The sequence below is a fragment of the Thermobia domestica genome, chromosome 4 (genome assembly GCF_964235325.1).
Source record: "Thermobia domestica chromosome 4, izTheDome1.hap1.1, whole genome shotgun sequence".
Lineage (NCBI taxonomy): Eukaryota > Metazoa > Arthropoda > Insecta > Zygentoma > Lepismatidae > Thermobia > Thermobia domestica.
Genome location: NC_137457.1, coordinates 248,501,731 through 248,516,650, shown reverse-complemented (window position 1 = coordinate 248,516,650; position 14,920 = coordinate 248,501,731). Strand labels below are relative to the sequence as shown.

Here is a 14,920-nt window from a genome sequence, read left to right as displayed (position 1 = left end):
GTGATGAAGTATAATATGATTGGGTCGGGCTCCCCCTTTCTTCTAATTATAAGAAATAATGGCTCCGTTGAAGTGAACTACACTTTCTGCAGGACAGTTTCCACTTGCCACAAAGGAAATTTATGATCATATAGAAAAAGCGCGTCATTTCGTGCGGGTTTGCGTCAACAGCACGCAAAATGTGAGTTTTCTTTGCGGTAGTCGGCATTGCAGTTGTAAATAATTGTTATATTATTTGCATTGCGTTAGGGTCAGCATTTTAAGACGGTCGTTACGTGATGAAGAGGTGCAGAGTTTGGAAATTTTTACCATCAATATTCTTATTTTATTGTGAACACTGGCGATTTGAAATCATAAAATAATAATGCTCTGGGAAGAATGTCAGTTTATGTTTGCTGTACTAAGCCTCATAGGCACTGTCACAGTAAAATGTGAAACTGTAAACACGTGAAGTTATCCATGTGGTGAAGTGTATAGAGATTTAAATTGAGAGTTAGGCTTAAGATTTTTAACATTGAGAAGCAAAGATAGAGTAGAAACTGTTTACCTGTGTATATTTTGTTGTATTGAGTGTACATCATGCCTAAATCTAAACGTGACAAGAAGAGTAAGTACATTTCCTAAAATAATACCTAATTGACAAAACAAGCAAATGTTTTCGTGTTTGTTGATACCTTGTACAAATTAAGAATATGGTACCGAGTAGATAGTACATATTAGTACTTTGCATTTTTAATATAAAATATTGTTGGTACCTCCAGCTGTCGTATCTTGTGGGTGGTTTTACATTCCGCAGCACAGATTAACTTGAGGTGGGTATAATTGTAATAGGAATAAACACGGTGTTTGTGTTAACTGCTGTATCGCCGGACCAGATGGATTGAAGAATCATTTTGGTTTGTAAGGAAGGGCGAGTCAGTCAGGTGAGGGGAATAGTTAAAGTTAAATATGTACTTGTTTATAATGTAACCGCTCGGCGCTGTACGTGAAGGCGGAAGGGCCTATTCGGCGTAGAGGCACACTTGTTAGATTTATGGAAAAGGGACTGTGGAAATCGTGCGTAAGTAACAAGATTGTCCCATATCGTGTTTGAGTTTTATCGAGTTATACAAAGATAAGGAGTGTCAGTCGTGCAGATTTGGCATTTATTTCGAAGTTGGTCGTCCGCTTAGTCTTTGGTTAAAGACGTAATAATTGGTTCCTTTGCCGAAGTTTACTATTTAATTCACATGGTATTCCCGAGCGAGCGTTAGCGAGTAAGAGGCCCGCAGGGCACGTTGTTTTCTGTCTTCATTACAGATAAATGGGAAGGAGGATCTGTGTTCTAGAACTTTGCCGCCATGTTGGTTATGTTAACCGTTCCATTGGAAAGTATACCTTTTTCCACGTTTCTTAACAGTTATTTGCTTACCGCATTATCTACAATTTATTTTTCGACTTGTGTCTTACGTACTTTTAATAGATTTTCCTAATTATTACCAGCCATGTTTACAAAACAAATGCTCATAATCTTACCATGAAGTAACCTTGCGCCAAGTAGTTCCCTTCGCTTGCCGAATAGTTCAATGTTTAGAACCTAAAAGAAAATAAACACAACTGTCGCTCTCCTTATACATTATCAAGCACACAAACGAGCAAATTAAACATTTCCTCTCGGAAAATTTTTAAAATTTTGCTAGAAACGTACAACCAGCTTTGGGACCTAACCCGTAAATTGTATGAAAGGCATGGTGTACTAAAAATGCAGACAGATTATGGAAGTGTGGAAACGAATTGGAACTGCAGAAAAGAAGAGGAACATCTCTAATCAAACTTAATCGAATCTAACCTAATTTAGTACCGGTACATTTTGGTACTTTTTTGGATGGTATTTAGTATCCCCCAAAGTTGTACAACACAAAAGACATTCATTTTATATCATACAAAGTGTTTTTCCACTATCCTCGTTTAAGCATATACCCACTGCCGCTGGGACTCTCCTGCTTGACTCGGTTAGATAACATTCGTGCTTTTTAGTGTCCACCTAACGCAAGTTGGTTCGTGTTTTATGCACTGGTTTTTATGCCATATGTCCACATTGTATTTCGAACAATAATCATTACCAAGTGAGCGAGAGTCACAACCTATTATTTTGGGGAAGAAAGTAAATACTTTTTTTTTTCTTTCTTTCGATTTGCGTGTGGTCCGGCGATGCATCAGTAATGCTCGGCGTTTTATGAAATGAGAAGGAAGATCATTGATATAGATAGCACGTAATAACTTGTATTAATGTTTACTGTAAGATATTTTTATCCAGATTAACTGCAAGATGAAGGTGGTGAGCCTGGGTAGGATATATCCATAGGGAGCAGGCGCGAAGCTGTGGTGGGTATGAGTGTAAATAAACACCCGGGCGAAAGGAAGGCATAAGCTTTTGCTCTAGTTGGGACTACAAGTTAGCTTTGCAGTAGAAGTCCAACTTCTTACACTATTTGTGCATACACTTTTTCTACCTTCATAAATAGCTTAGTATAGGCTAATGTTGCTCTTTTGTTTTTAGTTAATACACTGCATAATGTTTCTCTAATGGAGGATTGTATAGTTCACGCTGTTCATTTCTTTGTAATTTTTCTTCACTGTTATTTACCTTATATATGTATGTTTGCTGCATAAATTAATTGCTTGTGCAATACTATTTATTTCTGATGTAGTACGTTTTACCTGTAAATTTTATATAAATTTTATAATTTATAGAAACCACATATAAAACATTCCGAGATGAAAGAAATAAAACAATTCACAGTAGTTTGTAGTTTCCGTATTGAAGAGTGCATCGTAGGCGGTGTTGATTTTGGTTATGTGGTTTCTAAATCCAATATCCTTTGCTTGTAATATAACGTATTTCGCCTGTAAAGTCTGCGAAACTTTGGCCCCATATATTTTTCCTTTGCATCCAAGTCCGTTCACTCATTAGTTCTGTAACCTTTTTGTAAAGGATTTGGATTGGGTTATATTTTTATATGTTTGTTTGCAGTCATTGTTTTCTAGTTTACCGAAAAATTTGTGAAGCGGACAACAGGCAAGTTGCACAGAATGTTGTGCTGGACGATGTCCAAAGTCTTGGTTGCTGTGCCCCCCCCCCCCCCCAAAAAAAAAGTCCTTAAATTTATAGACAGTTTCGCTAAAACATGTTATCTAATTTCTACTCAGTCAAGTAGTTGATCCTTTCAACTTTACCTAGGCCTATACTTTTTAAGAGAATTCATTAAAAGAATATGAGTGAATTTAGTATTTCGGAACAACTTACTGTAGTGTTTTCAAAACTAGAAACAAATTGACATTTGCAGAAACATGTGGTACGCTGTTGCCACCTCGTGCACATCCCGGTGGATCATCAGCTGGAACTGTCCTGAGTTAAAGAAAAGGAAAATCTCTAAATATATATAATGGATGAGAGTTTTTTTTTTTTTTTTTTTTTTTATACATCACTTCCACGCACAATGAAATGAAAGACTAAAGTAGCTTCTTTCCTTCTAAAATCACATGTTTATTAGCGGCAACATTGGAATTGAGGTCTATTATCAAGGAAACCCTCCACCCACTGTTGCTAAAATGACGTTTATAATTCGACCCTCGCTGAGTGACCGCAATAACTATGTGACGTAGATTCCCTTCCTCAAAACAAATCTGCACGTGTTTTTAAGCTGCCAATTTGTTTTTAGTTTTGACAGCACTTTAGTAAACGCTAGTGACTTGAATTGAATTGTGAGTTTACATCATAATAACAGCGCCCATTCTTAGATGTTAGGTGAACAATATTGCACTGTTGCTGAATAACTGCCACGTGTGAGAAATACCATTCAGGAAACGCAACATAGAAAACGGGAAATTCCTGATTTCACTTTTATCTTAACAGTACCTTCGTCATCATTTTCTTTACCTTCGAAACAATAGTGGGCAGAGTGAAAAAGTCATTATTTAAAAAAAAAGTCATTTTTGGTGATTTTTTAAAAAATTTAAATGGGTTTTTTAAAAAAATATCAAATCTTTCTCCTTATATGCGAACTGAAGAAAAACATTAGGAATTAGTATTAAATGTTAATTATGCCATTTAAGTGAAAGTATTGGGGTTAAATTTTGAACTAATCCCTGATCATTAACCTATTTCGATCGCAAACAATGTTTATTAAGTATTAAGGAAAACGTACAGCAGCGTTTATCAACGTGACACTTTTTTCCACGAAAGTTACTGATATTTGGCAGGGGTATACTTTTAAAATGTCGGAACTAGATTGTGGCATGAAATACATATAAAATACATAAATTTCTGCTAAAGTTATAAGTCTAGTTTAAATGAATCCCAAATAAAGTCTGGATAGGAAAATCATTGTCCACGAACTTTCACGTCGAGAATGGCCTGAAAGGAGGAGATGCGTTGTCGCCATTATTATTCAAATTATGTCCTGGAGTACGGTATTATGAAAATCAATGATAGCAACCAGGGCCTAGAGTTGAATGGTTTCACCAGGTTATGGCGTATGCCGATGATGTAAATTTAATAGGGAATGATAGGACAACATATAAAAAATGGGATACGAGTTTAGAAGTAAATGCAGAGGAAACTAAATAAATGGAAGTTCATCGGGATCGTAATATGGCAAACTATGGATGCGTTAAAATATCAAGTAATATTTTTGATAAAATGGATACTTTCAAATATCTAGGATCACTATTAACAGACGAAAACCATATTCACGAAGAAGTTAAATGCCGAATAAAAGCAGAAAATTCTGTTATTAATCAGTTCAAAATCTCTTGTCGTCGCGAATTCTGTTGAGGAATTTGAAGCTTAAAGTACATAAAACTATAATCATGCCTGTTGTTTTATATGATTATTTGCGAAACATGGTCGCTTACTCTGAGGGAAGCACATAGATTGAAAGATCCTGATCCTGAGAACGAGATCCTGAGATGGCGCAAACTTCATAACGAGGAAGTACATACTTTATTCAGTTTACCAAACATTGTTGGGGTCATCAAATCTTGGAGACTCAGGTGGGTAGGTCATGTAGCCAGAATGAAAGAAAGTGGGAACGCTTAACTGGAAGTCCAATCGAAAAATGACCGCTAGGACCTTGGCGCAGATGGGAGGACGATATTAAAATGGATCTTGCAGAAATAGGAATACAAAGTAGAAACTGGATCCAGTTGGCTAAGGACAGAAGTCAAGGGAGGAAGGGGGGGCTTTTGTGAACGCGACAATTGAATCTCCGAATTCCATAAGCTATAGAGTCAGTTAATTCTTTTAGTTATAAAATCTTTTCTTTAAAAAAAAAGGGGGGGGGAGGGAGATCGAACCCTTCTGAATACGCCCCTATTATCTGGGAGCAAACAAACAGACACGCACTCAAAAAAAAAAAAAAAAAAAATTCGTCTTAAATGTCCATGAGACTTCCCCGTTGGAATACAAAAACCTTATGTTACGAAGAGAAGAAAGCAGGATTCCCCCGTTACCCGTTCAAAACGGAATTTTTCCTGATCATTCTCTGCATGACACTCGTTTTCATACTGTGCTGTACATACATTTGAGTCACATTGTATTATAATTATTATCTTCCATAATCGAAAATACAGAACAGAAACGAAATTTTATTTGTTTTCACTTTAAATTAATTTATTTCAGAATTTGATTTAAATCAACGGTTTTTATTTTTAAAAATCAAGTGATTTTAAGTCGTGATTTTAAATCAAACTGATTAAAATCAATCCACCCTGATAGTGGGACATTAAACTTGGGGAAGATCTTAACATGGCACTCCAAAATCCTTCCCACTTCTGTTTTCAGTGACTTCAGTTCAGAAGTATAAATAATGCCCCACTATATTACTATTCAAATGAACATACTGGTACGCAATCACCTGGACGTACGAGGTAATATAAAACACGAGACTCATACTTTCCATAAATCAGTGAAAGTCGCAGCACAAGCAACTTACGACGATATACCGGTGAACGGGTACAACACGAAGTATGATATGAAATTACTTAATGACGTGATAAGAGATTATATTGAATAAGAAAATTTTGAACTTACTTAAGCACCCGTGGTTTTAACTTGTCCGTGTACGTATCAACTACTACCTGTCGTTATCTTTGCTTTAGTACGAATCCATTAAGAAATTTCGGTACGTGACGTTTGGGCGCGGACGTTTGGGCCCCGCCGTTTGGGCGCCAGACGTTTGGGCGCGAGTTAAAAAGTCGTTATGTTAGGCGCTGAGTACTAAGTTCGAATCAAGATATCACAAGGTGTCTACTGTAGTGGAAGTCCTTGAATTATACTGGATTTTGTTTTACATACTAGAAATACTGGAATTTCAAAATTATAAAAACTGAATTAACAATTAAATTTTGTAAATTTAAGTTTCAACGAAAGTTAAGTGTGCTTTTTATTTGATAACTTTTCAAGCCAAATGTAAGTCGACCAGACTACATATGATTGACTGCATTACATACATAGTGAGCCTATTCCATTAAAAAACTTAAAGCAGGCCTTCTACTGTAGTTACGCAATAAGTGTGAATGTCAAACACATTTCTAGTGGTTAAATGACCAATATATGTACACTTAACTATTATTTTTCACTTTGAAATCGTTGTTTTTTTTTTCTGTCGCCACTTTATTTAATGCAGATTAAATGCTTACAATGGGACGAAAAAAATTTGTGTTAAGTTTTGATTTTTATATTGGAATGTTAATAAAAAAAAGTGATACCAGAAATACGGCATACTACAGTTCCTAAACTCAATGTGTTAGACATCCTGTATGCAAAATATGTCTTAGACACCATGTATGCAAAACATCTTTCCCTCAACTCGATTAGGATATAGGATTTTTAGATTTCTGGGCTCTCGGCATCTAAGGCCATTTAGCCCGTCACGTTTGAGGGAGCACACTATCCGGGGAAAGGGAAGGAAGAAAGGATTGGGGAAGGAAGGAAGCGGCCTGGACCTATAAATTAGGTACCACCCCGGCATTTGCCTGATGTGAATGAAGAAAACCCAGGAAAACCTCATTCAGGGTGGCTGGCCTGAAAGAACGTGTTACACTTTTTCGACCGAGTGCCCCCACCGGGAATCGAACCCGGGACCGATCGCACCGAAGGCGAGAGTGTTAGCGACTACGCTGCAATCTTTTATTGGTAGTTCTTTATTGGACTTAAGGAAGAGAAGAGTTTGGCAAACGTAATACGAAAGAAAACAAATTTTAATATTCATAAATATGTAATTATTAACTTTCTTTAAAAAAATAAAAAATTAAATCAATATGTTTTAATTAACATTAAGAAAATTAACAGTTCGTCTGATTCCTTTATTTTCTAGCTTTCTTATATAATACAAAAATTAGATCAGAAGTACAAGAATCGTGAACAAGCGAAAAATCAATCCATGACGAGGTTAGGCAACAAATGCCACAAACGCATTAAACTATTTAATTTAGATGAATAAATAAGATAGAGATAGAAAATATACAGATAAATGAGGTGAGATAAAGATAGAAGTGTAGGAAATGTATATATCTTGATTGGCGCTTAGTTTTCAGTGCCTAGCTTACTTTATATGTCGTAAATTGTGATTTTTACTATGTACCTCGCGCCCAAACGTCTGGCGCCTAAACGGCTTTGCGCCCAAACGTCCGGCGCCCAAACGGCAGCGCCAAAACGTCCGCGCCCAAATGGCGGCGCCCAAACGTCCTGTCCCGAGAAATTTTAACGTTGGTATGTGAAATCACATCAGTGGTGATATTCCTTTACCGGTAAAAATTACTGTACTTCGTTAACCCCGAACACAATACTGAATTTACTTTGGAAGACCCCACTTGAATGGTTAATGTACTTCACTATCGCCAAAATAAGTGCTATCCTGTTCAATCACGGGGATGAAGACATAACGTTTGGAATCTGTGACCATAAATCTAAGACTTACATGGCTAGAATTTCAGAAAAACAAATTACAGTGAAACCTCTACTAACGGACACCTCCCTTAACGGACATATTTTGTAATCCCCAAACACTGTAATAGGAAAAAACATATTGGCAAACCTCTCTAAAGCGGACACTCTCTAGTACGGACACGGACAGTCTTTTCTGTCTTTTATAAGTATTATTTACCTCCGTATTACGGACACTTTCTCTAGAAATAACTTGAAAAGTGTAGTAAAAATACATTTTTAGTAATTCATACATGTGTCACCAAGGATGCATTGTGACAACATTTTGCCTCCTCAACTGTCTGCTCAGCAATCCAGATGAAGCGTCTCTGTTTAACAACACTCTTATGTCCTTTGCTTGCATCCAATTCCTACCCAAGCTGTTTTAGACACAAAAGTGATTGACCATTGCCCACCGTTAGGGATGACACGTTATAGCTACTGTCCGTTGGAGTCTCTAACCAACCAGAAGACAAGTTCAGTATTTTTTGCCCTCAGGTATATATATATATTGTCTCGAAAAGGACACTTCAGGACTGCAATTACCCCACAAATTATAGTGCCATACTGAAAACGAAGGAAGTACTGATAAGTGTAAAGTGCAGAGAACTATAACATGTTATTTCCACGTGTGGCCCGAACATAGAGTATTGGATGACAGGGGATAATGCATGTAATATTCGTAAATACGTGATTCATGCAAAAATATTTTTTTCTAATTGTATATTACCTTGCTCACTAATTTACATAACAAAATACTGAAACCTCTTGAAGGCGGACACCTCTCTATAGCGGACAATTTTTGATTCCCCACGGCTGTCCGCTTTAGAGAGGTTTCACTGTATTAGGAAGTAGGCTTACTCGCTGTTACCAGTAAATGTGAATGTATATGCCAACGTAGAAATTTCGTAAGAGATACGTACTGAAAATGATGACATACATTCGTTGAGACGTATACGAATAAGTTAAAAGCATGGGTATTCAAATACGTTCAAGATTAATATTTTATTATTGAAGTATGACTTTCTAGCCGATACATTCCAGCTATATGAATCTTTCACTAGTTTATCTCTATGCCCTTTTGAAAAGATTTTCACTGGTTATGACATTACACTTGCTTGGTAAAGGTAAAGTTCTGGACTATGACGAAGAAATGTAAATATGTGATTCTGATTTAAAAGTTTTCCTCATATGCTGTGGATGCTGATACTCTGTTAGCAACTTCCTAGTTTTAAAATATATATAAGTAAAGTTGAGATGTTCGTGCACTTGACTGAGCATAAGTTAGGTACTTGGTGTAACTTCTGTGAATTTAGGGGTATGTTCACCTATACTTTAGGTCACTCAAGAATTCAGATAGCACTTTAACTTCTTGTGCACATCATATATATATTTCTTTATTTAAGAAGATTTTGTGGATCAGATTAGGCAAGGAACATTGTGGATGTTCGAAATATGTTGCAGTATTTATAGCATATATGTATAGTCTGAATATTAGTACCTGATTAGTTTCACTGTAATTTTAATGTTTTCCTTTGTTAATTTCAGTTTCCTTAACTCGAACAACCAAAAAAGGACTTCAGTTCAAACAGCAGCTGGTCCAAGATATAAGAGATTGTGCAGAGAAATACGCGAGAATATTTGTTTTTTCCGTTCAAGATATGAGAAATGGAAAACTGAAGGATTTACGATCTGAATGGAAGCATAGCAGGTAACTAAATATATGTGAACGTTGTGGAAGATTCAGGAAGTTCTGACAAACCATAAAATGGAGAATTTTATTTAGGAGACGTTGCAGTTTTATAACACCGGAGATATGTAATTTCTCTTATAGAATACTTCGATTTCATAGCGCTTTAATCTACAATGTAAAAGTTAACAAGTGCTGTACGTGTATGGTTATATTTGTTTTCATTGGACTTCTATACTTACCAGCAAAATAAGTGTTTCATTTACTGTTAGACCAAAAGTGCATCAGTTATTATCTTCAATCAAATACTATATGCTGTGTATATGTATGTCATAAAACGACTATATACGTCCGTTCGTTTTATCATCTGATATTAGAACAAAGATGGCAAGAAATAGGAAGAATAACTTCTTTATACTTATTCAGTGTATTTAGAAAGTGTTGCTAGAATATGTTCCATTTCCTCCCTTACTTCCCTTCTAAAACTGTAAGGCTAGAATTCCCAACCAAATAAGTGTTCGCAGGTTCTCTTGGGGGAACAGATATAAGCATTGCTGTTGAAAGAAGGGTAGGACAGGAGGACCCATTGAGTTTAACTTATTTAACTTAGTGATGGATGTCGTGATTTGTAAATTGTTTAATACAGGAAAAGGGTCCAATTTTAAATATGGCATAATACCGGTGATGGCTTACGCTGATAACATCCTAATAATTTCAGTTTCGAAGGAAGAGTTAAATGAGCTATTAGTGTTTAATGAAATGTTTGAAAACTTGAATATGCAAATATCTGCTACAAAATGTGTAACTTTTAGAGTGAGACACTATAGAAGGTCCGGGGTAGTAGATAATTGTGCAGTTAATGTAAATGGAGATGATATTGCCAGCTTGAAGGTAGATGAGGAGTTGGATTATCTTGGTTGCAAGTACACGTTGGAGAAAGGAATAGAGAATAAGTATCATCGGGAGGAATCAGTAAAAATGTTAGGAGTTGGAAAATTAGATTTGAAACCTAGACAGAGGATTATGTTATTACAAACTTATTTAATTCCTTAATTTTTTATATATGGATAAGAAGCTTCGCCACACCGGATTTTTCTTGATTTTGTGGATGAACCAGTACGAAGATATTTAAACCAGTGGTTATACCTGCATACTGATATATTTCTTTTATATTAAAAAACGGGATGAAGGCTTAGGTTTTCCACGTGTTGGTACAATAATAATGCTAACGCAGTTAAAATTTATTTATACACTTCGAGCGATAGAAAATGAGCTTTTGTTAACTTTAGTAGGAGGGTCAAATTTGAATACATTTGAAGATAAATTACTAAATAAGCTAAATATTGAAAGACCATACAACCTTATGCTTTTAAATAAAACTAAAATAATCTGTAACGATAAACACTTTGAGGAATGGTGCCCAAAAAACGAGCCACTGGAAGGAGATCGAATATTTTAAAAACTACCCTGTTAGTGATTTTTTTTTTTTTTTTTTTTTTAAGATGAATTATTGGTAGAAGATAGATTCATTGATGTATTAAGAGTCAACACCAACACTTACGGAGTAAAAGCGACATTAGCTGAGGCACAGAAAGGAATTGAGGTTAATTATAGAGCATGTGGAAAAATGGTGGAAATAATGGCGCATGTAGTAGGAGTTACAGACATGATTTTATGGTTAATAAGTTAAATAGGCATTTACAATTTAATGAGTTTAAGACGGGATATGAGTAAGAGTTTTGTATATATATAGAGAGAAGTTAAAACCTGATTTCGTTGTGGAGGATAAGACTAACAGATATTGATGTAACGATACGCATGGAGGATGAGAATATGGAACAAAAGGCAAAGGAAGAGAAGATTAATAAATCTACTTAATTGCGTACAATATTTAGTGATAAAAAAGTCTAAAGTGTTATCTTTAGTAATAGGCTCTAAGGAAGCGATTACTAAATCTACAAGAAAGATGTAAATTTGCTATACCTAAGTTCCTTCAGAAACAGCTGGTGATGATTGTGCTGAGATCTACTATTGAGATTCTTAATGCACACATTAGTTATAATTAAGATAGTCTGCCTTTGTATCCGACATGAATAAGATTTTTATAAATTTGTGTATTAAATATACTTGACTACGTAGTTGTTGAAATTCTAATACTCTTAGAGTTTCTGTGCTAGATTAATTTAAAAGAAAGAAAACATGGCGAACAGGGAGTATTTATTATAACTAGATAATATTGAATATGTAAAAAGTTATTACTACTTTGATTTTATGTAAAATATTAATGTTTTAAATAAGATTTTCTTAATATTGTCTAAAAGGGTTAAAGCATTACCTGTTAGGGTTGCTCTTTGTGGTTTTAAAAATAGCAATGTGAAATTCGATTTGTAGATTCTGAAATAAGAATAAGGGAATACGTGTTTCAGTGTTTTCAAAATTTCTTCTCCCAAGGTGTGGAAAGGGCAAATTTATATGGCATTGAAGTTTCCCCTCCTTTCTTTATTGAGAAAGTGTCCAACTTAAAGATTTGCGTAAGTGTGAAATTTGAAAATCGATATATAAACACTGAAATACAAATTAAATACGTACGGTATTTCAGCATATGCGAAAATTTCGCTTCTGAAAAGAGTAAGGAATCGATTTCTGTAATAATTAGATTACTTCCTACTTATTCAAAAAATGCTTAATGCAAGAATTCACTTAAGTTCGTTATGTAAACCCTTAATTGAAAATGAAGGAAACACGTATTTCAAAGTTTTCGAAAATTCCGCATGTTGAGGGGAATGAGGCAAAATGTACGATTATATGGAAGACTGAAAACGATTCACTGAAAATTCAGGCCATACTAATATATGTAGAAACGTGATACTTGGACAGAAAACTCCTTTTATTACGAGATCAATGAATAAGAAATATGATTTTGTTTCTTTGTTTTTAAATAGTTATGCTAAGGAAAAAAAAGCGATTTAAATGTTTTACCCAGAATAGAGTATCACATAAATTCCAGAAGTTAGGGAGATGAAACTCGGCATATAAACTCCTCATTAAAAATAAGCGGACGTGTATCCTGGCGTTTTTTTTTTTTTTAATTCGTTTTTGAGAGGAAAGAGACATTGTCTGTTATTTCTAATTTCCGCATTGAAAGCAATGATGTTTGGTTTTTGATCACATCACAGGAAAATGGCTGAAAACTTCCAAATTAATTTTGAAGCATACTGTATTTTCTCGAATATAGGCCGCACCTAAACTTTTGACACGAAATTATAGAAGAAAGTAAATCTCGAATATAAGCCGCGGTACTAAATTTACGAGAAAGTTCAATTACTTAGTACTTCGAAATATCTCTCTCTCTCTCTCTCTCTCTCTCTCTCTCTCTCTCTCTCTCTCTTTAACTCTCGCATAATTAAGGGTGACTCATAAAGATTATCTTCTTTGTGATAGTGACTCTGAGCAGCATTCTGGATCGTCTAGCGAGGGTAAGAATCAGACGTTGGTGATACTGAAGTGGTGGGAAGTTATTGTGTGATTTTGGTGGGTACAAACAAGCTGACACAGTTTTGGGAAACAAAGTTCATTTTGTTTTTTCAAGAACAGCTACTGTATATAGATATTTCGTATATATTGTATATACTGTATAACAAAGATACATCTTCATGTTAATAGAACTATTAAGTGTACAGTGCTTTTTGTGCAAGTGTAAGGTGTTACCGGTAGCCACTGAAGGTGGCAATTTTTGCAAACAAGGTATGCTTTTGTGCTAATTTCTTCTTAAGTTTTTGAAGGTTTACAAGCGTAACTGCATTAACTTGTAATGGTATTAATTTCAACCCACAAGATACCTGTACATGTCATTTTGAAATTGACGATTTATGATCTGAGAGAAAATCGCGATTATAGGCCGCACCATGATTTTTCAAGTCAAAATTTATGAAAAAAGAGTGCGGCCTTTATTCGCGCAAATACGGTATTTAGTATCTGCCTTCGGCTAGGTTTCGATCACTTCTTTGATTACTGGCATATCCTAAGGGGTATGAGGTTCAAAATTAATTAGGTAAATAGAGTGTCTCATGAACCCCGTCCGTCTCGTGAACAATTAAACAAAGATAGCTTTTAATTTAAACACGAATGCAATTGTAGATTTTAGTTTAATATTGGTTTGCCTCAGAAAAGCAAGTGCACGAGAAGCAAACGTGCAAAATTTCTTACTTATTTTCATGGGCGCAAATGGGATAGTTACTAAGTGCGAAGTGATGTAAGTATACACAAGTATAAGCTACTGAAATTCTAACAAAGAATGTTATAAGAATTTTTTTCTTTCTTTCAGTCGTCAGATATTGTTAATTTAAAATGCATAATGGTTATATTAACATAGTGGAACATCCGCATTAATCTTGCATTTTAAATATTCAAATTTCTCTTCCTTTCGAAACATGTAATTGCAATCAAATTTAGCTTAAAATATTTTTTTGGGGGGAAAGTCTAATTTAAAAATAGAGGAATATTTTTAACATCTCATGATTATACATGGAGGCTGAAGGAGACGATGATAATGAGATGGATGAAAATGGTAAAATGAAGAACGTGGAAGTGAACGAGAGAACTCCGAGAACACTCACGCTTGTGATGTTTGTTCAGTGCGAAGTCCAGAGACTATACATACACCAGAGAGAGAAGTAAGAAACAAATCAAGCTGTTTTATCACATAACTGTAATGGTATTATTTTTTTAAAAAACAACGGATTGGCACCTTGCCGTGCTGGCAAGGGTGGGTTATTAAATTTAACGTACTTGTAGACATCTTTTGACTTATACAATTTTCCAGAAATACTAATTACAATTTTAAATAAATGAGCTGATAATTTTAAGTAACACACCTAGCATAAAATTAAAATTTCAAAAAAAGAAAGAAACTGTAGTAGTGCATCAGAATACTTCGAGACGGAGAGGTAATAAACATGAATTTTAACAAATTTTGGTAAATTATTTCTTGCGGGTGTTTTTTATGTTTTTGTTGTAAATGATATTTCATTTTTGACAAGGAAGGAACAATTGAAGGGTTGGATGCAAGGACCAGGTAAGTCCACTTTTAGAAATTTTTCCGCAGTTGCCTGTTTCTTGCTCTAACTTCACGATGAACACTGTATGTAGATATCTTCTTTGCATTATAACACAGTATATAATCAACAGATCCGCATGATTCTTCCACACAATGTAGAATGTTCTTTTCCTACTGGAACATGTGAAAATCTCAAATTCGCTAATAG

General features: G+C 35.0%; 1 protein-coding gene across 1 annotated transcript in view; it reads left to right on the top strand.

Moving 5' to 3' along the window:
• The first annotated feature begins 375 nt into the window (after window positions 1-375).
• RpLP0-like (ribosomal protein LP0-like) overlaps window positions 376-14,920 on the top strand; it is a 46,063-nt gene continuing 31,518 nt past the window's right edge. The window contains exons 1-2 of the mRNA XM_081755692.1: window positions 376-607; window positions 9,515-9,677. Coding sequence (XP_081611818.1) covers window positions 580-607; window positions 9,515-9,677 — 191 coding nt within the window. The 5' untranslated portion in view covers window positions 376-579. The remainder of the gene's footprint in view (window positions 608-9,514; window positions 9,678-14,920) is intronic.